Source organism: Sceloporus occidentalis, unplaced genomic scaffold (assembly GCF_023333645.1).
Source record: "Sceloporus occidentalis isolate IW3139 unplaced genomic scaffold, rSceOcc1.0.p SCAF_2, whole genome shotgun sequence".
Lineage (NCBI taxonomy): Eukaryota > Metazoa > Chordata > Lepidosauria > Squamata > Phrynosomatidae > Sceloporus > Sceloporus occidentalis.
The window spans coordinates 121,796,233-121,823,341 of record NW_028316982.1 but is presented as its reverse complement, the minus strand read 5'-3'; the positions used below and the strand labels follow the sequence as shown (position 1 = coordinate 121,823,341).

At 41.0% G+C, this 27,109-nt stretch overlaps 2 protein-coding genes across 5 annotated transcripts in view; one reads left to right on the top strand and one right to left on the bottom strand.

The window, feature by feature from the left end:
• Positions 1-244: 244 nt before the first annotated feature.
• AP3M1 (adaptor related protein complex 3 subunit mu 1) lies at positions 245-26,784 on the bottom strand. 3 transcript variants are annotated; one of them, XM_089510754.1, is made up of 9 exons: positions 26,462-26,784; positions 11,043-11,318; positions 9,099-9,270; positions 8,322-8,459; positions 6,231-6,316; positions 4,613-4,746; positions 3,823-4,030; positions 2,811-2,955; positions 245-1,172 (listed from the first exon to the last, which is right to left on the bottom strand). In XM_089510754.1, the coding sequence occupies exons 2-9, from the start codon at positions 11,313-11,315 to the stop codon at positions 1,072-1,074; spliced, it is 1,257 nt and encodes a 418-aa protein (XP_089366880.1). In that variant the 5' UTR covers positions 11,316-11,318; positions 26,462-26,784; the 3' UTR covers positions 245-1,071. The 3 variants fall into 3 exon arrangements, with proteins under 3 accessions (XP_089366880.1, XP_089366882.1, XP_089366881.1); XM_089510756.1 differs by lacking the exon at positions 26,462-26,784 and adding an exon at positions 24,976-24,993; XM_089510755.1 differs by lacking the exon at positions 26,462-26,784 and adding an exon at positions 11,473-11,492.
• ADK (adenosine kinase) overlaps positions 26,729-27,109 on the top strand; it is a 225,869-nt gene continuing 225,488 nt past the window's right edge. Inside the window, exon 1 of one of the 2 annotated variants that reach the window (XM_089510759.1) lies at positions 26,729-26,852. In XM_089510759.1, the coding sequence (XP_089366885.1) occupies positions 26,797-26,852 (56 nt within the window). In that variant the 5' untranslated portion in view covers positions 26,729-26,796. The remainder of the gene's footprint in view (positions 26,853-27,109) is intronic. The other variant, XM_089510757.1, reaches the window with a different exon arrangement.

Genomic DNA, 27,109 nt, shown 5'->3' with positions numbered 1-27,109 from the left:
GCTTGCCATCTCTCTAATGAACCAAATTGATACAACTTTTCATATTACTTTTTATAATTTGAAAATTAAATGTGCATTGAAGCCACCAGTACTTCATACCAGAGAATATTCTGTGTCCTGCTCACTTAGGGTCTCTGTGTACTACTGGGCCACTTCCCACACATCCATAGACTGAAAGTTTATGTCTAGATATTTTAGTAATTGCTGTGAGATCTTAAACCCAAAAAGTAATTGAATGAAAAGATACTGCTGAGTTCCCTTTTATTTTATTACAAATAAGCAATACAACCTTTAAAGTTTGCTGTGCCTATAGTGAGCTACTCTTGAGGTATGAATGGCACACAACGGGGTATAAAGTGGAAAGACACTTTCAGAGTGGTGGTACCTGTTAAACTGTGCAAAGATATCACTTCCATACATTTTTTCACCTTCAAAGTAAAGCAAGTTATAGTGAATCTATGCTTGGCTACAGATTGTCTGCTGAATTCACAAGCTGATAAGGCAAACAGTTTTGACTGAAAAGGCAGCATGTTGTAAACAATGCAGGGAAAACCGTTTTTTGTACCACTGAAGAGACATTTTTTCAGAGAACTGAAAAAGACTTCTAGCCCCATTCTTTTCCTACAAGGCCTTGAAAAGTATTACAGAACAACAACAATTTCTAACAGGGTTTAAGTTAGCACATTAACCTCTTTCCATTCAAAGCAGGGTCCACTCTGTGTTCAGACATTCCTGCATTCTTCTTGTGCTTTGGTAGTTTGCTTGGCAGTGTATGGTGTTTGCTGGCTCTGTGGACAGTCCCAGGTTGTAATTACTATTTATGAACCAAGAGGTCCACCAAATGGAAATTATTACAGAAAATTGTATTTCTATTTCAAAGCCACATATAAAAAGACCTATTAATTAAACTATGATTTAGTTTGAAGAGCAACAGTGCATGGGAATGATTAATTGGCATTTAAGTATTTTAAATCAATAAGTCTAATTTCCCCCTCAAATGGAAAAAAACCCCAACAACATACAACTCCCCCTTCCAACATTTATCTGCCAGGAAGACTGGGATCCCATGTTTCATGTTCGCACTTGGAATTTCCCTGCTTTTGTGATGTACTTCACACCTTTAAAGGGTTTGTATTTTTCTCCATACATGTCTAGGCGATTTACTTTCAATCCTGAAATGAGAAAGAAAGTAGATGTACACCTGTCTGAAAACAGAACACAGCAGGCAAAAATTTACAATTCTGAGCAGCTGCCCCCATGAAGGAATCAGTTCCAATGGACAAAGGGAAGTTCAAGGCAATTGTTAATCCCCACCACCACCTTGAAAACTCAATCATTCAGTGCTAGAACAGGCCAGTCAGACTAGGGCTGGGAATTGGATGCCCCTTTAAATGTTACTGAGTAACATTCCTAGCAGCCCAAGGCAGCACAGCCAATGGTGAGGACTGCTGGGGACTATGATTCAACAACATCCCCAATGTTGCTGCAAAACTCCCAGGCCTTTTAGGTCTGCCCCACATAAGGGAGGCTTCGGCAACTGCCAGGATGAGGGGCACATTGGCTCCCTGTATGACACTTCCCCACTTCCACCCCCAAGTGGCAGTTTTGGCATACTTGGACCCAACAGATGCCCTCAACCAGGGCATAAACCAGAAAGCAAATCCCAGTTTATTTCCTGGTAAGAAAATTTTTCCCCACAGAATTCATTGGGCCAATTTCTTGGTGCAAAGAACAGCCCAGCTTCTTGTCATACTAAGACTGAGGGTGGAAGGCAGGAAATGTTTTCTTGCATAATAATATGACTAGATTTATATAAAAAGTCACCCAATAAGCAGTTCACATCATAATTTAAAATAAATTATTTATCTTTTTTTAAATTTCGAATATAAAATAATCTAGTGTTCAAAACCCACAAGTTGCATAGATTTACAACCCTCAGCTCCTTTGGGAAACCCAATGAAAAAGCAAAGTTTATAACCTCCATGAAATGAATGTAGCTTCATTGAAGCTTGTTGAGTTCACATTCATAGAATAACAGAGTTGGAAGACACAATGGCCATTCGGTCCCAGCCCCTGCCATGCAGTGTGATGCGGCAGCTAAAAAGGCCAATGCAATTTTAGGCTGCATCAATAAAAATATAGTGTCTAGATCAAGAGAAGTAATAGTGCCACTGTATTCTGCTTTGGTCAGGCCCCACCTAGAATATTGTGTCCAGTTCTGGGTGCCACAATTCAGAAAGGACATTGAGAAACTGGAGCGTGTCCAAAGGAGGGCAACAAAAATGGTGAAGGGTCTGGAAACCATGCCCTATGAGGAACGACTTAGGGAGCTGGGGATGTTTAGCCTGGAGAAAAGAAGGTTAAGAGGTGATATGATAGCCCTGTTTAAATATTTGAAAGGATGTCATGTTGAAGAGGGAGCAAGCTTGTTTTCTGCTGCTCCAGAGAACAGGACCCGGAACAATGGATGCAAGCTACAGGAAAAGAGATTCCACCTCAACATTAGGAAGAACTTCCTGACAATAAGGGCTGTTCGACAGTGGAACAAACTCCCTCGGAGTGTAGTGGTCTCCTTCTTTAGAGGTCTTTAAGCAGAGGCTGGATGGCCATCTGTCAGGGATGCTTTGATTTTGATTTCCTGCATGGCAGCGGGTTGGACTGGATGGCCCTAGTGGTCTCTTCCAACTCTACGATTCTATGATTCTATGCAGGAATATACAACCAAAGCACCTTCAAGTCAGGATAGGATACATGCAGTCAACAAAGAAACTGGAGGCCTGCCCTTTCCAGCCTCCACATGCCTGTCTTACCTGAAATCGCTAGCTGCTGTATCTTAAACTGAATATTCAGGCTGGGATTTTCTTCTGGCTTGGGAGCTCCAGACTGCAAATTCACCATGCCTTTAAGACTAGGCAGCTTCTGAGGGGCGATTTTGCCAACATCCCATGTTAACACCTAAAATAACAGCCACACAGCACATGCTATTATCTGTACAATACTGACTGTGTTTCAGATTGTTTTGGTGGTCTGTAAAGATCATCACTCTAAAGAGCAGGGGCACTGGTTTATACAACTGTACAGCATGTGTAGAGAGTTTGTACACATCACAATTCCAGAAACGGTTCATTCAAAAAAGTTGGTAAGTGGGAGATTGATTAGTGGCAAATGTTTTTTCTGCATTGGTGATGGATGGAACTTGCTACAACGTTGACAGAAATTAGAGAAATTCAGAGCAGAAAAATCTATCAATGGCAATGACTGTATTTCCGGTTTCTATGTATGGCTGTGAAAGTTGTACAGCTGTAAATATACTTAATATGATATCCTGGAGGAAGGCATAGAAAGTCTTAACTATGTTCTCTGAAGGAAAATGTTTTTATAATGTATTTTCTACTACACCAATCAGGTTCAGCATATAGTAATGTTTTCAAGGACAAATGCAATTTCTTGTGCTGTATCCACAACTTATGTAACACTGTAAAACAAAGCTGGAGGATGCAGCCCTCCAGATGTTATCGGACTGCACCCTGCAGCAGCTTCACTCAGCACAGCCAATGGTGAGGAATACTGGTGACAACATCTGGAAGGCTGCATGCTTCCCATATCTAAAGGCAGAGGCTTCTCTTTATGTGTGCATAACATCCATCCATAGACAAGTAATAATTCACTATAGTATGGTGGTCTTTGAATTGGTGCAACAGTCCAGTAGACATGGCAGGCAAAACTGCTCAAATACTGTAGCCTCACATCATTTTAGTAGGGCAAATCTGTCAGTAAATGAAAGAAGCCTGATGGACTGAATAAGTTCAAAGCAGGACTTACTTTAGTGACAGGATCAAATGTGTAGTTCCCCTGTGTGGCTGTAAGGTTCATATTGAGTACAGCTTTTGGCATATTTACTGTCATTATGACTCCTTCCACTGTCTTCCCCATGTTCTGTTTGGGTCCAACTGTAACATCGAATCTTCCTGTAGATGAATTTTCTTTGAAACTAATTGTATGTTTCACATACACTGGAATGGCCACCAAACTAAAATGAAGAAAAGAGGGTAAGAAGAGCTAAATGCAAGCAATGATTGGGGGCTATTAGAAAATTACTATAATTGTTGGCAGGACAGCAGTATTTTTTCCTCCTTAAAAATATTTTAGTGCAAAAGGAAATCTATTCTCTCGCTCAACCTAAAAGGATGTTGGGGGCAGCCAATAAGAGAATCTCTATATATTGCAACTGATGAACCCTCCCATCACCAAAATATCTTCTCCACCATTTGACATCTGTGAATAGAGTGACAAACTCAGGGACCATTGCCCATGGTTGTTCCCAGAGCACTAGGGAATATGATACCCTTGGGGTGCAGAGCTGAACAAGAATGGATTCTTTACAGCACAATACCTGCTAGTACTGTCTTCTGTGAACCTGTGCATAGGGCTTTCCATAACTATCTCTGTATGGTACCTGGTTTTTATGAAACTTATAAATAAATGTATTTATGGGACAGAGAAGACCCTTGCTATGGAAGCTAAATTAAGACATTAGAAGTAAAAAGTGTTTTTAAAATGTGTATGAACAGTGAATTATATCCATGTCCCTGGAAGACTCTCATAGACTTACTTTTGTGAGCTAACCCGATATGAAATCAATCTGAAGTTTCCATCTGGAGGAATGAAGGAGAGAACTCTTTCTGACTCCCAGCGCTTGAACCGAATGCAAGGATGAAAGCTAACATCATCCAGAAGTCTTGGGTTCTACAAGAAGTGAATCACATTTATGTTTTCTCTCACAATCATATACTGTAGGGTCTTATAACGTTTGGTTCTTCATATTTTTTCTCTGTGTTCATTCAGAATTAGATGGTCTCTAGCAAATCCTGCCTCAAAAAACCTGCACACTTAATCCAGGAGTAACGTCCACTGAACACAACAGTATGGACTGCACTATTTGTTGACTGATGCATTAGGAAAATTAGTATCTCTTATTCATCCTTGCAAAATAAAACAAAAACAAAATACAGTGGCCCCTATACGCTGGGGTTTGGTTCCAAGATCCCCCGTGGATAACAAAATCCATGTATGCTCAAGTCCCATTAAATATAATGACATAGCAAAATGGTGTCCCTTATAAAAATTGGAAAATTAAGATTTGATATTTGAAATTGATACTTTTTTTGAACATTGTCAAACCGTGGGTGCTTGAATCTGTATAAAAATCAGTGTATAAGAAGGGCCGACTGTACCACATTTCCTCAAATTTCTATTGACTTAATATCAAGGCCAACTAGTGAAGCATAACCTCAAGACTCTTCTCTGGTTAATTTCTGGCCCTTCAAAGACAGACAAATCTCTTCATGTCAAATGTCCCTCTCCCTATGGTCTATGAGAGGATTTTTAAAAAAAGAATACCAGACTACAATGTTTAGGAAGACAGAAAGTGGCTATTCACCCACACTCACCACTTGTTAATTCTTCTGAATTAATGGCTAATGGCCAAATCTTCTGAATGGCACATATGGAAGAAGAGATTCTTGAAGATCTCTCTCTCTCTCTCTCTTGAATGCCTGTTAATGTTTTAAGTTATTACCAGTTTCATATTACTAGCATGTATTGCTGGTCCCTAACCCTTGAGGTTTGCTCTTGCTCTCAGTGCCATCTTGGAATAAGAAACATATCTTCAACAAGCCTTGTCTCATAACTGATGGCAGAGGGACATCTTAGAGAATAATGAATCTGTCCTGTGTCCCTAAGAACAGAAATCTGGGAGAACATGAAATGTGTGTGCTTGGGAAGGTGTGTGAATATACCACATCCATCAAAAAGCACAATACAGTTGTCTAAGGATATCTTTAATATACAGAAGAAAACTGGCTAGCAGGGGCAGCTAGTAAAAAAATAATAATTTGTAGTTTATGCATGGACTCCTTACCTTTTCCTACCATAGGCTAAAGCCAAGAGTTTAATAGGAAATCATGGCCTTTTGACACTGCCTGGCAAAGTACAACTCCTCAGAGTCAGGCCTTGACTTGGCCAAGTCAAAGGATTGAAGGGGTGGCTTGCTAAGAAGGAACTGGAGTGGGAGAAAGCATGCATGAATTTGGTGGTGGGTGTAAAGCAATGTCTAATGCTTTTTGGCCATTATGAACTTTGTGGCATCCACCTCCATCACACATGGAGACACATTCACAGTTTTCAATAATTAGCAGTATAAAAAGTTATGCTATAGTCGCTCTGTTTACCATAAAAGATAGGGACAGATCAGGCATCCCTGAAAGCTTGATGCAGGCATCAATGACACCTTGGATTTCTGCAAAGACCGTGGAACCTGGTGGAAAGAAGAGATGGAGGTCAGGTGTCTTAAATGAAGATGACATTTTAAAAAAGCTATTTTGCACTACTTAGGTGAGTACACTATTACAGTGAGTTTCAAAACTTCCAATCAAGCTGGTTTGATCCTTGATACCATTTATGTCATATTAACAGGGCACTAAATTCTATTGAATTTCACTGTGATCATCTGGCAAGGTAATCTGAAGGTAAAATGTCTTGTCTTTGCAATATCCTTGATGCCACTGTTGTAGGACCCACTGCAATTTCTGAAGCCTGACAATGTGGATAAACTGCTTGTAGCAACATGGCCAACAACTTCCATTGTTAATAAGAGCTGTTTCAACCAGGGCATTCATCAGATGGATCTAGAGTGTGGTAAATGCTTCTTTGTCTGAAGGAATGGTTGCCATTCTTAAACAGGAGGTAGTGCATCCACTCCTGAAAACCTGATTTTGGATCAGTGGTGTAGGATTACTACTATCCAGTTGCAAATGCCTCCCTTCTGCATAAGGTACTCAAGTGGTGCTCATTCCAATTTGGTTTCAGACCATGTTTTGGAACACCCTGAACCTTCCCAATGGATGATGTTTATTAAAAGAGAACCAAGGGGTGTAATCATGCTGATTCACCATGATCTCCCAGCAAAATAAATTTGATACCACTCTGTTTACCCAAAAATAAGACATACCCATAAAATAAACCGTAGCAGGATTTCTAAGCCTTTGCACAATATAAGCCATACCAAAATAAGAAATAGTGAAGGCCTGAAACGGAACGGAAGTGGGTGGGAAGGGAGCGGAAAGATTAGAGCCAATGGTTCTAAAGGAAATGGAGTCACAAGAAATTCAGGATGGAATTCCAGGTTTGGAGAGTTATGACGATGTTCCAGAAGAAGAAGACTTAACTATATTTGAATAAATGTAGATTATTGTACCATATTTAATAAAAATAAGACATGCCCTGAAAATAACCCATAGTGTGTCTTCTTGAGGAAAAAATATAAGACAATGTCTTATATTTATGTCAATGTCTTATTTTCGGGGAAACACAGTATCAACGACAGTATCTTCCTGGACTGATTCTTCACAACAGAAGACATTGTGTAGCAGTGCTTCTCTTCTTATCTGTTGATCAGGAAGGTTCATTGGGTGACACTGTGTCATTCCCTTAGTGTTTATGCTAGCCTGAATTCTACTGGTGAGTCCTAACTGGAATAATTCCATTGACTCAATTACTGAATTACAAATTACACACTTGATAATTCATTAGTTCAACAGTGTAATCTAGTTGGGATTAACAACAGCACTCACCAAACTGTGAGGTAGTTCAGGACACCCTCGTGTCACAGAATGTGAGGTAGGGTACCATCTTATCACAGAATAATCAGCATTCTGATTATACTTGGTTCTATTTTTCTGTGACATCTAAATCAAGGAGGATTGCACAAGCCCTAGATCAGCACCACTAAGGAGTGATGATCTAGGAGATATCAAATATGCTGAAACTGAATCCTGACAAGACATAGACTTACGAATTTATGAACAGTTAATGGAATCAAAAATTAGATAAAGACAGATAAAACTGTCTGAAATTGCTTGTTCTGGGTGAGGTTGTGCTCCTTCTGAAGAATCAAGTTGACAATCTGAGCATGCTTCTTGAACCATCATGGTTGGAGGCCCAACTAGGTGACTAGGAGTGCTTTTACCAACTTCAGCAACAGGCTGCCTGCACTGTAAGTCTCCAGATGGCATTACTGCAATGGAGTCAGTGTGGGATTTCATTTGAGACTGATCAGGAAATGATCACTAATGCATAATCAGGGAGTCACACTGCCATGTGGGGTAGCTATACTGTTACTAAAAGAACTGAAATTGCTGTCAATGTTGTACTAGGTTCAAGATAATTGTTAATTGCTTATAATTAAAGTATAAGGGTTTCAACCTAGGGCCACACAAATAAATAAATAAATAAAAATTTAGATAGTACAGAAAGAAGTTTACCAGATTTGTCTATAATGGCATCAATTTCTTCAATCACATCGAAGTAGGCTTCATTATTTGTATATTTCACCCCTGCTCTTCGCCATGGAATGTTTGACAGTTGGCCCGTTGGAAGAGTATCACCCACATTACTGCTGCCTTGGAAATACAAGAACAGTCTGAGAAGTCAGAGAGAAGTCAGTATCCTAATGCAAAACAAGAAACCTATCACAAAAATGAGCCTGCTTACTGCAACATCATAATATAGCCAAAAGAATGCTGATTTTTTTTTTTAAAAAAAGGAAAGTAAAAGGTTTAAAATTTGGTTTTAAAAAAGCAGCCAAATATCCAAAAACTCTCTCCACCTCCTATCTCTTATTTTTACACATCTCTGCAGCTATTTGATTCAAGAAATTACAGGCCAATAGATCTTAATGTCTGCCCAAAATAAACTGATGTAAGCACAACTGAAAACAGTACAAGTATGGAAGAATTAGCCTCACTGAAGAAAAATCAGAGTATTTTCTAAAAAGAAAGTAAACTTTTGAGAAGACTGCTCCCTAAAAGTTCCTTAGTAAATTTGGTAAGCATGGGCTAATAGGATAGGTCCTCACACAGATCAAGAATTGGTATGATAAAAGTGAGTAATGGAATATTCGATCATTTCCATCCAACTCTCAATTTCTTACTTTCACATACCTCACTACCAATTTTGAAAAGCATAAAATAGTTAATCTTGGGTTTCAAGTACTTGTTAATAACTAAAGAAACAGTTGCATTCATAAGCTGTCATGATACCTGTAATGGAATTGACAACAGAACGCAGGATCGTGGGAGGTTTAATGAGCTCTTTTAAGATATTGGATTCCGTTGCCAGTGGAAAGCCATTGTCCAGCATTTCTTCAAGAAGCTCATACACAATAACAACATTGTCTTTAATTGCAGTCTCGGAACATTCTCCAAAGTAATCCTAAACCAACCAGAGAATGTAGAGAAAGCAATTTATTCCTGTTAAAAGCCTTACAGACATCTAATAATCAGGCTTATGAAAAATATATCTTTTTATCTAATTAAATATACATTAAGCAACTGCCTTAGCAAATATTTCTTAAAATATTCTGGACCACGTTTAGGTTCTTAATTACGCATAAAAAGGCTGATCTCTCACTGTTTATGTATTTTTGACACTAAGATTGCTTTTATGCAGGGGAATGGTACATATCCTGCAGGCAAAGCCACTCATGAAAAGTTAAGACCAATCATTCCATCACAGGTAGATGTATAATAAAAAATTATAATAAAAATAAATAAATCCGGCTGATAATTCAGGTTTGCTGTCACATTTACAGTACAGTAGAGGGGCACATGCAATTTCCTTTGAAGGAGAAATATCTATGTGTCTTAGGTCACACCTATGAACTATTCAGTGTGCAAAGGAAGCTTCAATCTGTGTTTTAGTAAGCACAGTATAATTTGATAGGCCTTGTTTAAAGAAATGCATAAAAATATGATTTCTAGTTAGGTATTTTCCAGTTCCAGTATTACAGGAGTTTCAGTGAGCCCTTTTTATTCAAGAAGCAGATTAAGTGGAAACCAAAAGATACCAATATATTGCTTGGCTGAACTAGCGTCACACCCCAAATGCTTTACTTACCAATTCAGAACTTATTACTTTAAATGCATGAACACATAAGACAAAATGCACCAAGGCTTGCTTTTACTGCTGTACTGCAGCCATTCACTCGCAACCACAAGGTTGCGAGTTCAAGACCAGCAAAAGGGCCCAAGCTCGACTCAGGCTTGCATCCTTCCGAGGTCGCTAAAATGAGTACCCAGACTGTTGGGGGCAAATTAGCTTACTTGCTAATTAGCTTACTTGCTGTTCACCGCTATGATCTTTGGAATAGCGGTATATAAATAAAACAAATTATTATTATTATTATTTACACATATGTGCTCTGTTATGACATGTGATGACCCATGTCCATGTACCATGAGCATGACAGAAGACACACAGTGATGTGTGGTACTCAGAAAAAGCAGTAACTGTAAGTTTTTCTATAACCCTAAGTAGATGGAGATATATTTGCCATGTTTAGTAAATAAAATTGAGAAGCTATATCATTTGAATTTTATGTACTGTTTAATTACTGGGTTAAAAAGTTTTCCTATTGCCAAAAGTAGCTGAATTTAAGTCTGATTAGGCAAACAATCCAGTGTAGTGTACTTAGTGTGGTTAAAATGTTATACTCAAACACATTCAGAGCTTGCCTTGAAAATTATATTATTTGCTAATAGCTGTGACTTTTTTAAGCTATGAAAACTCAGTAGTAGAAACTTTCCTTACAGTCCATTATTTATATTTCATGGGGGGGGGGGGGGGAATAAAGGCAGGGAGAACTATGACATACTAATTTTGGGAGCCTGAACTGTGTGTGTCCTGGAAATCTCCTGAAAAAATGTAAAACTACTACTGCATCATTCTAGTACTCCAAGCTGATTCTTGCTGAATAATACTTATGCATTTCTGTTACTGATTAATTTTGTCAAATAATGGATATTTACCCCCACGCCACCCTGAATAACTGAATACCACTGCAAGCCAATAGGCCAGAGCTTGTAGCACAGGTATGTTCACAAGCCTGTGCACAAGCAGAATCCATCCATGGACAAGACCATGCATCCTGCACTGTTCCCATCATGGAATCTCTCTGAAACCATTCAAATTCTGTACTGACCAACCTGGAAAGTATCTGCTACACGGTGAAGGAATTCAATGACAAAGAGTGGTGGCACTTCTGACTGTATGACAGACACAAAGAATATTTTATCCCGGTAGATACTGATGAGGTAGTGATGAGGCGTGGGGATGACTGGAGGCACATTTTCAACATCGGCTGCTCTTTCCTGAGCTTCAAAGAAATAATCGCACACAGACTGTCCAACAACACTCTTCCAGTGTTTCTCCAAGAATATATCACCAGAACAATTTATAAGAAACAGGCTGTGGATCATTTTCTGTTGGAGACAAATTCACAGATATTAGTAAAAAGAAACAAGTGGTGTTGAACTTTAGGCTTGCTACCCTTCCTCAAGCCCTCCTTCAGTACATTTATTTAAAAATCATGTGCATGACAACAAGTAATTTATAGTACACATAAACACAACAAACCTTATATGCAGTTTGAAAATGGGACAGTGGCAGAACACATATTTTGCTGCCCAGTATGTGGAACTCAGCATTTTCTGTAAGAGTCAAGATTTCTCTGGTATTACTCCTGCATTTGAGGAAGCGGATTGTAATGCATGGAAATTCATGCTAAAATCAAGCTGTTATTGTTAATGTTTTCACACAACTGTTTGTTATTTTGCTGCAAAAGACTGAAACGGCTACCTGTTTGAAAGATGAACACTTGAAACTGGTTCTACAATTAAGTATTGCATTGCCATAGTTATAAGCATGAATTGCAGACCACGTGGTTCATACCTGGAAAAATGCTAATTTCAAACCAAGCCATCAGTATAGACAACACAGCCACAGAAAGCTAGCTAGTAATTGGTAACAAAACATTAAATAAATGTCAGAACATCTTGGGAAAGACGGAGATGGACAGACAACTACCAAATATAATAAAAAAGCCCTCTTGCGTGTTTGGATTATAGCTGGCCTTCTGTATCCATGGATTCTGCATCCATGGATTCAACCATTCATGGCATGAAAATATATATTTTTTAAAATTCCAAAATCAAACTTTGATTTTGCCATTTTATATAAGGGACACACTTTTACTGTGCCATTGTTTATAATGTGACATGAGACATCCATGAATTTTGGTTTCCATGGGTAGTCCTGGAACCAAACCCCAGCAGATACAAAGGGCCCGCAAGAAATTTCGTAAACTGCATAAGTTCTGAGCTCTACAGTGTTTCTACATTCCTCTTCAAAACTTCATCGCACCCCAGGTTTCCCAAACACTAACAGGGACTGATGGTGCCATTATTTATAGTGACAAGTTCCAAAGCTATCTTTAACTCTCTCACATAATAATAGCAACAGCATTTGAAACAATCAAGTAACTTATCAACAGAGAAGTAATTGTTTCTGATCTTAAGCAGATTCCTAGGGTTCTCAAATCATTTGATTTTACTGTCTCCTACTTACTATTTATTTCTACCTTGTGTTAGTTCCTACCTTTCTACATTCTTACACAACTCCAAAATTCAATCCAAGTTCTGGCTTCCAGTAACAGAATCCAAGTATTCTCAACCAAGAAAATTTATTTACAACACAATAATAATTTTTCACCAGTCAGGAATATAAACAGAATATACAATAGAATAGAAAGAATATAAATCAGTCTCCAACTTCCCAGGCAAGAAACAATTCACCTACCCCCCCTCCATTTTCCTGGCTCAATTCAGACAGCATAGCCAAAGAAACTAGCCAGTAGGGAGTAAGATTAACTCTCAAACTGTCACAAGTTTTAAAAATACTAAGAGCACCACTTGCTTAACTGTTTTGCTGCTACTATTTCACTTATCTGCCTCTGCCTCATCCTAGCAAGCAAAGATTTCTGAATGTCACCGCCCTGATGCAGTGATTGCAAATGGATATCACAACCAACAAATGAATGGCTGTAAGGCCTGATTGGTGCATTTAGATCCTGAAGGACAAACTGACCAAGCCTGTCAAACCTCCTTCCAGTTAGCCATTTCACTGTCTGACTTCTACATTATGTCACATGATTTGGTAGGCAGTACTGCCCCAAAGAAGAACATATTATTCTTCGAGAAGAAAAACAAGTACAGTATTTTTCTTGCTCATTTTGAAAAAAATAGTAATGTTTATTTGTTTGTAAAAAAAAATATTGAGGGGGGAATGGAGGCAGCCCCCTAAAAATGATCACAACCTCTACATGTCTTCTGTCAATCTGTAAGGGTTAAATAAGACTTGTGATTAACACATAGACTGGCATTTCCAAACAGCAGTGGCTAATGGCTTCCAAGTCAGTAAGGCACTGAATCTGCTTTGGGTTTTAGGCCATACTTTAAAGAAACTTTCTAAGGTGCTGAAGCTATTTCAGGGATATGTTACTACATGTTGGTTACCTCCTTTAGAAATGTGGAGTAAAACCTTGAGTGGATTCACTGTCCCCCAGCGAGGAAACTACCAGCTGCCACTGTTTCCATGTGCACATCAGTAACCTTAGGTTAGTGATGGTGAACCTTTTAGAGGCCGAGTGCCCAAACTGCAACCCAAAACCCACTTATGTATTGCAAAATGCTATGTCCCTCTGGCTTTTTAGTAACAAACTCTGGGCTGGAGTGACGGCACATGTGCCCACAGAGAGGGCTCTAAGTGCCACCTCTGGCACGCGTGCCACAGGTTCACCATCACTGCCTTAGGTTGCCATGATATCCTAATGGGGAAAACTATGATTACTGCTAAACATAACTTGCTTCTAGATTAAAAACATAAAACATACATTGAACTGGTTTTCCAACCCCAGTATGTAGAAAATCAGATTAATTTTGCCCAGGGCAGACACCACAGCAAATTATAATTACGAAGGACCAGGAAGGAACTGAATATAAGGAGGAAAGGAGGTGGAAAACATGTCAGCAATATTCCTAATGCCCAAACCAGTTTGGTATTGATGTCAGAATAGAATCCGATATAAGATCCTATTAACCCAACCCCACGGCTCTTTCACACTGCTGAATTATAACACTGTGCTTTCACTTTAGTGACCAGCTGCATTTTACACAGTCCTGGGGTTTGTAGTTTGGTCAGAGACACTAGAAGAGTTCTCTGGCTGAGAATTCTAAGCACCTCTCTCTAAACTGAAAATCCCAGGATTCTATAGGATGGAGCATGGCAGCTAAAGTGGAAGCATAGTGCTATAATTTTATACAGTAGTGTGAAAGCCCTCTGGAGGCAAAGGCCTCAGCAGTCTACAATGGATAAGGACAGTCATGGCAAAGATGTTACCAGAAAGGGATCAACAGGATTATATAAATAATACATATGCTCAGAATATTTTTACTCTTATTTAAGTTGCCAAATGATACTTTTTAATGAATCATTTTATATCCAGGAAATAATTGTTACTGTGCTGGGAAAAACACACACAGAGACACACCCTTCTAATTAAATCCATCTCCAATGTAATATAATAGCTCTTAAAAACATGCAAGAATAATTCAATTCCTGCTTCTGATTTGTAATCTGGCTTCCAGATCTGTACCTTTTAAATGTGCTCACATGGAACTAAACTCTCTCTCTGTCCTCCAGGTTTTGGAATTGCCTATAGGGTGCTATGGCAGGACCTTCCTGGAGAGATAACAGCTAGCTGCACATGGCATTCACCACTCCTTGGAGATGTGGATTTACGACCTCTCTTTGGCCTGTTACAGACAGCCAAAATAAAGCTGCTTCGAGTCACAGTGGAGGTAGTGTGTTTCAATGATGCATGCATCCTAAGAGTCCAGAAGCCACACCAAAGCCACGCTCCAGTCCTTAGGGCTGGAGCGTGGCTTTGGTGCAACTTCTGGACTCTTAGGACGCATGCATCATTGAAACACCATACCTCCACTGTGACTCGAAGCAGCTTTATTTTGGCTGTCTGTAACAGGCCTATATTATGGACCATTTGTTTCAATAATCTTTTTTAACATCCCAGTTTTCTAACTCAGGTCAAGGAACATTTCCTTTTTACCTTCTTTCCCGTGCTCATCAAATTGGACAAAAACACTGCACAGTGTCCATGGTTCTGCCTTTGCATCTAACAAATTAAGTTCCTTGGAAAAAAATAATCAAACCAGGAACAGAAAAAATTAAGAGGAGGCGGAGGAATCACTTATGCTGCTCTACAGAGGAGATTTGACTTTTCATCTGGGTCCCACTGTTGCCTTCTTTTAACCAAGAGTAAATAATTAAAGCATCAACCACAGGCATTTTTGAAGGGTCCCAATTGTTTCCTAATGGTTTTTTTTATCTTTAATATGCCACAACTGTAAAAATCCTAAATTGCAGTCTTTCACCTTACTGAACTGACTCACCATTTCAATCTGTACAGATAGTTTAAGGAAGTGTTTTCTACCATTATCAAAACATCTTGTTTCTACATAGGCATCACAACACAGACTTTCCAGGAACCTTACCAGACTAAAACTAATCACGACTGAAAATTCTTAGCCTTTAGAGCAGGGGTAGGCAACCCTTTTGAGCCGGGGGCCGGGTTGCTGTCCCTCAGACAACTGGGGGGCCGAAGCCAAAAAATAAATAATTAAATAATTTTTAAAAAATTAAATAAATAAATAAACGGGACAAATGTAGGACAAAATTTTCAAATGGAGAGCACTTTTAAAATAAAAAATGGAGGACACGCGAAAAAATTTTCTGATTTTTAAAAAAATGTTAAGATAAATGCATGTTTCTGAGGCTTCTATAAACAATTGCCCCACCATGCCCCTTGTGCAAGACGCCAAAGGCCCCGGTGGCAATTGGCGGCAGGACCGGGCTGGGGCCGGTCCCAAGGCCTCGCCGGGCCGCATCCGGCCCGCGGGCCGCAGGTTGCCTACCCCTGCTTTAGAGGAAATGCTTTTTTTTAAATTGGAACAAGACTGACTTGGGCCCGAAACACACTGCAGAAATAATCCAGTCTGAGATCGCTTTAACTGCCCTGACTCAGTGCTAGGGAACTGTAGATTTTTGAGACATTTAGCCTTCTCTGTCAGAGAGCTCTAGTGCCACAACAAACTACAGTTCACAGGATTCCCTAGCACTCAGCCAGGGCAGTTAAAGTGGTCTCAAACTGGATTCCTGCAGTATGTTTTGGACCACAGCTTCAGTCTTTAGTTTAAATGCACCTAGGTGGGTGACAAGTTGGAGAGTACCAGCTGGACACAGGTTTTAGATTTCAGTTGTACATCAGTTCAGGATAACAAATGTTACTACCACAAAACATGATAAAATCTGCTAGTTTACAGAACTTTAGAAGTTTTTTGGGGGCCAGTAAAATGTAGAATAGTCTATTGAACACAATGACAGGTGTGAAAATGGTGGTATACCTTTGAATACCACATGCTGAGGTCATTTACCATAGAAAATAATGGACCAGTTAGGTGTCAAGCCAGGTTCTTATGAAATTAATTTCCTATGAAATCTGTTTTGTAAAAGCATTTAAAGACTGGTATGTCTTCTACAAATAATTATTCAAAGTTATTTTATTATACTTCTTTGTTGTTAACCGTCCTCATGGTGAACCTGTGGATGAGACATCCCCAAGACCCCCTATCTTTCACTGCTCTGCTTAGGTCTTGTAAATTCATGCCTGTGAGCTCCTTAATAGAGTCTATCCATCTAGGATGTGGTCCTCCTTTCTGTATCCCTCCACCTTTCCTAGCATTATTGTTTTTACCAGGGAGTCACTCCTTCTCATGACGTGATCAAAGCACAACAACCTCAACTTTATAATCTTGGCTTCCAGGGACATTTCAGGCTTGATCTGTTCCAGGACCCATTTGTTTGTCTTTTTAGCTGTCCTCAGCCTTCTTCTCCAGCACCACATCTCAAATGAATTGATTTTTCTATTAGCTTTCCTCACTGTCCAGCTCTCGCATCCATACACGGTAATAGAGAAAACAACAACTTGTATGATTCTAACTTTCACTCTTAGTTGTATATTGTTATATTTTAGGATCTTTTCTGATTCTTTCATAGCTGCCTTCCCCATTCCGAGTGTTTTTATTTCTTGATGGCAGTCCTCATTCTGATCAACATTTGACCCAAGGTACAGCAACACTTTTACTATTTCAATTTCCTCATTGTCTAGGTTGTATCTGTGTATTAAAGGTAAAGGTTTCCCCTCTGACCAGGTTGTCTAGTTGTGTCCGACTGTGTGGGTGGGTGGGTGCTCACCTCCGTTATTAAGCCAAAGAGCCTGTGTTGTCAAAGACAACCCTGTGGTCTTGTGGCCAGCACACCTGCATGGAACACTGTTGCCTTCCCACAAGGTGGTACTTATTTATCTACTTGCATTTTTACATGCTTTTGAACTGCTAGGTTGGCAGAAGCTGTATTATCTGTGTATTACTACTACCTTATTTCAAATAATTTAAATATTGGTGTCCATCCCTTTGACTATCTGGGTAACATGAAGAGCCTTTCAATATGGTCAACCACAATTCTTCACATGTTGCGTGTTTCATTACAAGTGAAGTAGCTTGGAGAGAAACCATACAGAACCACTAAGTTCCAAAAATATTTGAATCATGATTTGATGTGGAATTCCTAGAATTATTACATACGCCTAAATCCAATTGGTAGAGCCGACTAGGGTAGATAAATGGTAAATGAACACTGATCCAGTTCTACTAATTTTAAAGGAAGATTTTCAGTGACGTTGGAACTAGTTTTGGCTCTGAATGTGCTACTATACGGATTCTTTGAGATATGAAATGGCCAGAGTGATTCTTAGGCAGAACTGGAATGTCAAGAAGACCTGGACTATACTTTAATGGGCAGAGTACTCCAGTCTTTTAAAATAGCAAACTCTTTGTGTGTTCTCTGTTTACTAGTACAGTCATCTGGCATAATTAAATGCTCTTTCCTCAACAAGTCATGAGATAAGATATTAAAAATTCCTTATTCTGAATGCTAATGACCTTATATTTCTAGAGAGGTCAATCGTATGGTAAATTATGTTTTTCATACATTGCACTTTTTTATTATGACATGCAACAACTCAAATTACCAGGATCATCATATAGGTGGGAGAGGCACACCCAGTCCAACTCCCTACCATGCAGGAATACACAATCAAAATGCCATCTAGCCTCTGTTTAAAAACCTCCAAAGAAGGAGATTCCACCATGACCCAAGGCAGCATATTCCACTGTCAAACAGTTCTTTCGGATGGGAAGTTGTTTCTAATGTTTAGGTGGAATCTTTTTTTTCTGTAGTTTCCTCCATGTCCTAGTCTCTGGAGCAGCAGAAAACATGCTTGCTTCATCCTCTCAACTATCATATCCCTTCTTAACCGTCTCTCCTCTAGACTAAACATACTCAGCTCCCTAAACTGCCCCTCATATGACATGTTTTCCAGAACTTTCACCATTTTGGTTGCTCTTCTTCAGACACATTCCAATTTGTCAATATTCTTCTTGAACTGAGGTGTCCAGAACTAGACACAGTGTCCCAGGTGAGGTCTGTTCAAAGCAGAATGAAGTGGCATTATTACTTCCCTTGATCTAGACACTAGCATCACTTTGGCTTTTTTAGCTGCACCCTCACACTGTTGGCTCATGTTCAGCTTCTGGCCTATTAGGAATCCTTAATCCCCTTTCCATGCACTGTTGTCAAGCCAGGTGTGACTCTTACTATATCTGTGCATTTCATTTTTTTTGCCTAAGTGTAGTACCTTACAATTTCTCCTTATTGAAATTCATTTTGTTAGTTTTGGTTCAATTCTCTAATCTGTTAAGGACATTTTGAATTCTGATCCTCCTTTGGGGTATTAACTACCTCTCTTAATTTGATACCACTGCAAATTTGATAAGCATGCCCTCCTGGTTTCTTTAGACATCTCCCAATTTTCCTCTTCAACAGAACTGTTTGAAATTGTGCCTTCAATATTTTACTTTTAAGAAACCCCCATCCAGCATGAACTCCTTTCTCCTTTAATATTCCTGACCAAAGGACCAGACCCAGTATTTCCCTAAGCTTATTGCAATCAGCTTTCTTAAAGTGTAGAACGTGTGTCTGAATATGCTTGGCTTTCCCCTCTTTCTGTTATACAATAAATTCCAGGAGAACATGGTCACTTCCACCTAAGGATCCCACCACTTCCACCCTATTAACCAGATCATCATTGTTGGTTAGGATCAGATCCAAAATAGCTGATCCCCTTGTTGCCTCTTCCACCTTTTGGACAATGAAATTGTCTCCAAGGCAAGTGAGGAATTTGCTAGACCTTGAGGATTTTGCTGAGTTTCACTTCCAGCATGGCTCTGATCCCCTTGTTGTCTCTTCCACCTTTGCTAAAAAATAAGGGGAGAGAAACAATAAGGGGAGTGATGTCATTGTGAGGGTTCATTACAAACCCCTAAGCCAGAATGAGGACTTGGATGATGCCTTCCCGGAATAGGTGACCAAAAATTCAGAAAGGAGAGGTAGTAGTACAGCAGACAATTAAACTGTCCACAAGACAAGTGAGGAATTTTTGGGCCCTACAGTCTAAGCAGAGTTTAACTTTCAAGAAGTATCAGGCTAGTTGAAATCTCCTATTAAGTCGGCTCTCCATATCAGAGGGCTAGCCATCCACTGATTGGGGAATTCACAGATGGCTCCACCCCATTATCGTCAATGGTGGCATGTATATGCAGCCATGCTGAAGCACATGTTGGGATACATTAACAATCTATTCCAGCTTATTTTTTAATTAAATGTTTTCAACCTGGCTTCCAAGATTTAATCTATGGCTCTCTCCACAGATGTAAGTACAGTGGGCCCTTGCCTTATGCGGGGGATCCATTCTAGACCCCCCCCCCCTGCGTAAGGCGAATTCCGCCTATGCTCAAGCCCCATTCATTTGAATGGGGGTCGTGTGCGGCGCCATGGGAGTGTGCGGGGCGCCATGGGCGCGCACCCCATTCATTTGAATGGAACATGCCGCCCCTTGCGTCCCGCGCGCTCCCCGTGGCTTGAGCGCATAGGCTCAAGTCCGCGTAAAGCACGCCTGCGTATAACATGGGCGCACTGTATCTTGATATATAATGCTGCTACTCCTCCTTTCCTGTTTGGTCTATTTCTCTAAAATAAAATTGGTTATATCCTGCTATCACTATATTCCAGTCATGAGACCCATCCCACCAAGTTTCAGTGATGCTTTTTATATTGTATTTGCTTTACTGTGTTAGGACTTCAAGTTCATCTTTAATGCATTAGTGCAGAGACATCTAAGACCATGGGTCATTTCCTCTATCTGCTTATTTAAGTTTTTTTTCCTTTCTCACTGTCAGATTCATGCCCAGTTCTCTCTATAACATTTGGGCTATTATCTCTGGCATTTAATAAAATCCAGTCCTCAAGAATACTGTCTCCATCCCCTACATAACTCAGGGGCTATCCACATTTGTTATATATAGCGTTTTATATGATATTCTTAGATAATGATGTTTTATACTGATTTAATTACTGGTCATTGACCACAACCATCAAGATTGATTGACTTGTATAAGCCTCATTAATTCAACAAGTTTACTGTAGTAGAGGCTATCAATAGGACTTGGGTGGGCTATGGGTGGGAATCCTGCAGCCTGTTAAACTGCAATTTACAGCATTTTTCACCATTTGCTATGCTGCCTAGGGATGATCAAAGTTGTAACCATGTAATCAAGATTATGGAGGGGGTTCATAATTCTCACCTCTGATTTATGCCAGCATTGTATGTTCCTGATCAATAAATTTGTTTCTAAAAGTAACAAGAATTTTCCATTCTTTTTAAGAAGAAACAGTCGCAGTATCATAATACAACATGGGACTCAGCTGGCTTCCTTGAAAACAATGGAATTTGTAGTACCAAATCTAGAGTATACAGTGGGCCCTTGGTATCTGCTGGGGTTTGGTTCCAGGGCCCCCCGTGGATACCATAATATGTGGATGCTCAAATCCCATTAAATACAATGGCATAGTAAAATGGTGTTCCTTATATAAAATGGCAAAATCAAGGTTTGCTTATTGGAAGTTATAATTTTTGGAATATTTTCAAACTGTAGATGCTCAAATCCGTGGATATGGAGGTCCAACTGTATATGCAGCCCAAAAGATGTGCTGCTATATTTATCCCCTCCAAGGCTGCCTTTCTGCCCTGCATCTCAACCTCAATAAGCCCTTGAACAAGTCAATACCTGGCTTTCCATCTACCATCGTGAAAACAACGATCAATCAAGTTTTATTTGTCTGTGGCACAACATCCGTAACCTTTGATGACTCTGGAGAATCTTTGCATCCAAATGCACCCACTTAAAAGAACTTCACTCCCTACCAGGCAGCACAGGGACCTTTACAGACACTACTTACTTCTTTACTGAATTAATATCATGATTTTCAACCTAAAAGAACTCAGAGGCCTGTTACAAACTGCCCAAATAAAGCTGCTTCGGGTCTCTTTGGAGGTATGCTATTTAAATGATGCATGCATCCTAAGAATCCGGAAGCTGCACCAAAGCTGCACTCTTGTGCTTAGGAATGGAGTGTGGCTTTGGCGCGACCTCCAGACTCTTAGGACCCATGCATCATTTAAATAGCATACCTCCAAAGAGACCCGAAGCAGCTTTATTTTGGCAGTCTGTAACAGGCCAAAGTTATGTTGAAATTTCAAGTTTTTATTGTACAAAATGATGTGCACAAAGTTGGTTGCTCTGCAGCTTTCCAGTATCACATGTTCAGACAGTGCACTGGGGGGACGACAACAATATGCTTCACTGTGTTAGGCTACAAACAGACGGCTACCAGGAAGTTGCTGTGAAGCTACTCTGCTTGGCTTACTGCCTCCACTAATTGTCTGAGTCAGAAGACATCTGGCTTTCATCTACAACCTGAACACACTTATGACTTCATATTGAAATAAACCACTGCATAATCTACCAGTATAAGTCTCCATCATCCCTAGTACTACCAGCTCTTGTGATTTCAATGGATACAACCTTATCTAATATAATTAAACGCATTGTCAAAAAGGATGCTCTATATCCTGTCTTCATACCTAGGTGCTTACCTAGCCCTCCAAGGAGCCTGTCATAAACCCTAGCTTAGCCTTAGAAGTGGAGGAAAAGGGACTGACAACATCCTTGGTCTCTTTCCTCCTCTTGCACTGGATGGCAAGCAAGACACTGTGGAAACTCCTTACTAGTCTCTGCCTCCTCCATCAGTTTATCCATTGAGAGATGGCTGCCCCAAGTTTGTGAGGATCGTTGCCTTGAGGTCCAAACAATATTTGATACATATTGATTTTTAAAACTTTAAAATAAGGGGAGAAAGCTTACATAATACAAATAACAAACAAATAATAAACAAAAACCAGTAGCGAATACACAGCCTTTGTATAAAACTCATATTATACATATAAAACACCACTAAAACACAAACAACAACTAGACTAACATCTTGTGCAGTCTTACCCCTCCCTGCTCCACTTATAAAATGACTTCCTAGACAATTTTTGGAAATGTTCTAAGATCTATTTAATTTAGGCTAGTTTTTCTAGCAGCTGTCAATGTGAAGACGGTACTCCTGGATGTGAGTATGCGTGCATCTTGTATGTTGACGTTAATCAGCGTGACTCAACCTTTTTATCCTAGAGGAACCTTTGAGATAAATTCTAGGTCTTTAGAAAAAAATATAGAGAGCTAAAATAAATAAATGAATGAATGAATGAATGAATGAAAGAAAGAGGAAGGGGGGGGGGGAAAGCCCCCCCCCAGTCACAATCTTTCATGGAGCCTCCCTGTACCTTGCACCCCAGAGACCTACAGTTCCAGGGGACCCTAGTTTAAATCCTGATGTTTATTCTTTCCATCTGATGAAAAGTTAGCTTTCAAAAGCTTGTATCAAATAAACTAACCTAGTGCCACTGCAGATTAACACAACTATTCTTAGAAATTATTTTTACCTTTTACTTAATACTATGCCTAAGAGACATAACTGGAAGCAGTTAATCAAATGAGGAGAAAACTGATCAGTTACTTCTTTTTTTAAAGAAAGAATCTCAGCCTTAGTTGAAGTAAATTACATTGTTTTTATCAGCTTAGTTTTCTCATAAACTTGTACTCAAAGCTGAGAAAAGGTCCCTGTCTCTGCAAATACAGAGTTATTTATACGCTTGTTATCCGGTGGGGTTTGGTTCCAAGATCCCCCGTGGATAACAAAATCCATGGATGCTCAAGTCCCATTCAATATAATGACATAGCAAAATGGTGTCCCTTATAAAAATGGAAAATCAAGGTTTGATATTTGAAATTTATACTTTTTTTGAATATTTTCAAACCATGGATGCTTGAATCCGTGTATAAAAATCCGTGTATAAGAAGGGCCGACTGTATAATATCATAGTACTTTACTAAAGGCAATTGAAACAACAGCATTTTTTTCTTCAGGCAGAATAATAATAATAATGGGAGGCTGTGTAAGAAATGGAGTGTCTATTCCATTTCTGTTGCGAATACACAAAGTTGGTGGTACTGCCCAAGTCACTGAGAGGACAGCAGTCTTCGGCTTAAACACGTTGTCAACTTAAACAAAACCAAGGGGCACCAAACTGCAGAGGCTGATGTCTGTTTAAAACTGGGAGAAGGAAGCCATACCCTTTGCTTTCCAGGTTAGTGCTATTAACTCCTAAAGAAGCCTTAGTTTTGGCTGCTCTTGCTTTGCACCACACCATGCCCCACTTCCAACAGAAACAATCATTAGGCCCAGTAGCCAAACATGCTTTTTTCCTTCTTCTCATTGCCTCCCCTGTCCTGCTTGGGTTAAAATGTAGATTTTATGAAGGGGAGGGACCCACTTGGGCTCCCATTTATTGCAGTGTACAAATCAAGAAAGAACAGGACTAGAAATGAGGAAGCCAGGCATGAATATCCTAAAGAGTAAAGCCATACAACTGAGCACTAACGTCAGAATCATCCAAGTCACTGCATTCTCCATCGCCATGAACATATGTGAGAGCTGAACGACAGAAGAATAATCAGCTAAGAAAGAATGAGAAAAGATCCTAAAGGGTAAAGATATACAAATGAGCATGAAAGTTGGAGTCATACAAGCCATCGTTTTCTCTGTTACCGTGTATGGTTGCAAAAGCTGGACAGTTATGAAAGCTGACAGGGGGGAAATCAATGCATTTGAGATGTGGTGCTGGAGAAGAGTGCCAAGGATCCCATGGACAGCCAAAAAGGCAAACATTAGAATCACAGAATCATAGAGTTGGAAGAGACCCCAAAAAGGGCCATCCAGTCCAAGCCATTCTGCCATGCAGGAACTCTCAATCAAAGCATCCTGGACAGATGGCCATCCAGCCTGTGTTTATAGACCTCTAAGGAAGGAGACTCCACCACTCTCCAAGGGAGTTTGTTCCACTGTCGAACAGCCCTTACTGTCAGGAAGTTCTTCCTAATGTTGAGGCGGAATCTCTTTTCCTTTAGCTTGCATCCATTGTTCCAAGTCCTGTTCTCTGGAGCAGCAGAAAACAAGCTTGCTCCCTCCTCAATATGACATCCCTTCAAGAATTAAACAGGGCTATCATATCACCTGTTAACCTTCTCTTCTCTAGGCTAAGCATCCCCAGCTCCCTAAGTTGTTCCTCGTAGGGCATGGTTTCCAGACCCTTCAATTAAACTGAAGCTGTCTTACTTCATCATGAAGAAAAATGAATCATCAGAGAGGGAAAGGATAGTAGGAAAGGTGGAAGGCAGTAGAAAGAGAGGGAGACTGCAAGACAGATGCTGAGAATGAGTTAAGGAGGGCATGGGTCTGAACCTGCAGGGCCTGAACAGGGGCAGTGGAGGAGAGGCAGACTTGGGGATGATGCCCCATCCACAGGATCGCCAGGAACAACTCAGGGGTGACTAACAACAGCAACCATTTCATAATGAAATATCAAAATACATCTGGCCCTACATCTTTGTGGCTTTGAGTTTTATGGCTCTGATTATTTGCGGTTTTGAGTAATATGTCCTCTCTAGGCATCCCTAGGGCCCCAGCAGCGCAAGTCAGCCAGAAGTTGACCATAGAGTTGTGCCTCCAAGTTCCTAGAGAGAGCCCTTCTCTGGGCCTTTGCAGGTCCTCCAGCACGATTCTACGATCAGAGGTTGACCATAGAGTTGTGCCTTCAAGTTCCTAGAGAGAACCCTTCTCTGGGCCTTTGCAGGTCCTCCAGCACGATTCTACGATCAGAAGTTGACCATAGAGTTGTGCCTCCAAGTTCCTAGAGAGAACCCTTCTCTGGGCCTTTGCAGGTCCTCCAGCACGATTCTACGATCAGAAGTTGACCATAGAGTTGTGCCTCCAAGTTCCTAGAGAGAGCCCTTCTCTGGGCCTTTGCAGGTCCTCCAGCACGATTCTACGACCAGAAGTTGACCATAGAGTTGTGCCTCCAAGTTTCTAGAGAGAGCCCTTCTCTGGGCCTTTGCAGGTCCTCCAGCACGATTCTACGACCAGAAGTTGACCATAGAGTTGTGCCTCCAAGTTCCTAGAGAGAGCCCTTCTCTGGGCCTTTGCAGGTCCTCCAGCACGATTCTACGATCAGAAGTTGACCATAGAGTTGTGCCTCCAAGTTCCTAGAGAGAGCCCTTCTCTGGGCCTTTGCAGGTCCTCCAGCACGATTCTACGATCAGAGGTTGACCATAGAGTTGTGCCTCCAAGTTCCTAGAGAGAACCCTTCTCTGGGCCTTTGCAGGTCCTCCAGCACGATTCTATGACCAGAAGTTGACCATAGAGTTGTGCCTCCAAGTTCCTAGAGAGAGCCCTTCTCTGGGGCTTTGCAGGTCCTCCAGCACGATTCTACGATCAGAGGTTGACCATAGAGTTGTGCCTTCAAGTTCCTAGAGAGAGCCCTTCTCTGGACCTTTGCAGGTCCTCCAGCACGATTCTACGACCAGAAGTTGACCATAGAGTTGTGCCTCCAAGTTCCTAGAGAGAGCCCTTCTCTGGGCCTTTGCAGGTCCTCCAGCACGATTCTACGACCAGAAGTTGACCATAGAGTTGTGCCTCCAAGTTCCTAGAGAGAGCCCTTCTCTGGGCCTTTGCAGGTCCTCCCGCACGATTCTACGATCAGACGTTGACCATAGAGTTGCGCTGGAGGACCTGGAGACTCCTAGAGAGGCAAAGCCCCCCTTCACCCCTGACCCCAGCCAATGTGGGGAGACCACCATAAACACACACTACGGTCTAAAACACACTCCAGAAGTGGTCCAGTTTGAGGCCTTGGGGAATCCTGGGAGTTGTAGTTCACCGTGGCACCCTAGAGCTGTGCTGGCAAGAGGAGGCTTAGAGGCCTGACAAACTCTCTGCTACCTCCCGCCCAAGGGCTGCCCCTTTCCTCTCTCCTCCAGAGGACCCCGGGCCCTTCTAGGCCTCGCTGGGGCAGCAATGGTGGCCCACTCACCCCTTCAGCGCCAGCTCCACCAGAAGCAGCAGCAAACGCAGGCAAAAGATGGCCGCGATCGAAGCCCTCGCCCCACCCCAGCAGGGCGCCTCGGCAGACTGCCTGCGCCCAGAGAGAAGGCCTCCTCCAAGGCTTTAGAGGCCTCCTAGTGCCTTCGGAGCAACTCACTCCCAGGGAGCCCTCTTCCTGGGTCACTCAGGCGTTGGGCCCGGCTTCCCTTGATAGAGAGAGAGGGGAGGGAGGGTGGAAGGGAGGGAGGGACCGGCCGGCTGGCTCTCCTCCTCCTCTGTTTCTCCTTCTTCTGCCGGAGGAGGAAGGGACTAGCATCGAGCACGATGGCCGCGGAGGAGCCCCAAGCCAAGAAGCCTAAGCTGGAGCCGGCCAGGCTGAGGTAAAAGGCTGCAAAGGACGGAGAAGGAGGATGGCACAAGCAAAGCTCAGGGATATAGGAAGCCATGCTTCTCCTCACTGCAGAAATAACCCGCTTTGGTACCGCTTTAACTGCCATGGCTCCCTGCTGTGGAATTCTGGGAATTGTAGTTGTGGCTCCGCTCTGGAGCCACAACCAACTACAGTTCCCAGAATTCCACAGCAGGGAGCCATGGCAGTTAACTGGGACCCATAATATTAAAAGAACAGTCCTGTATG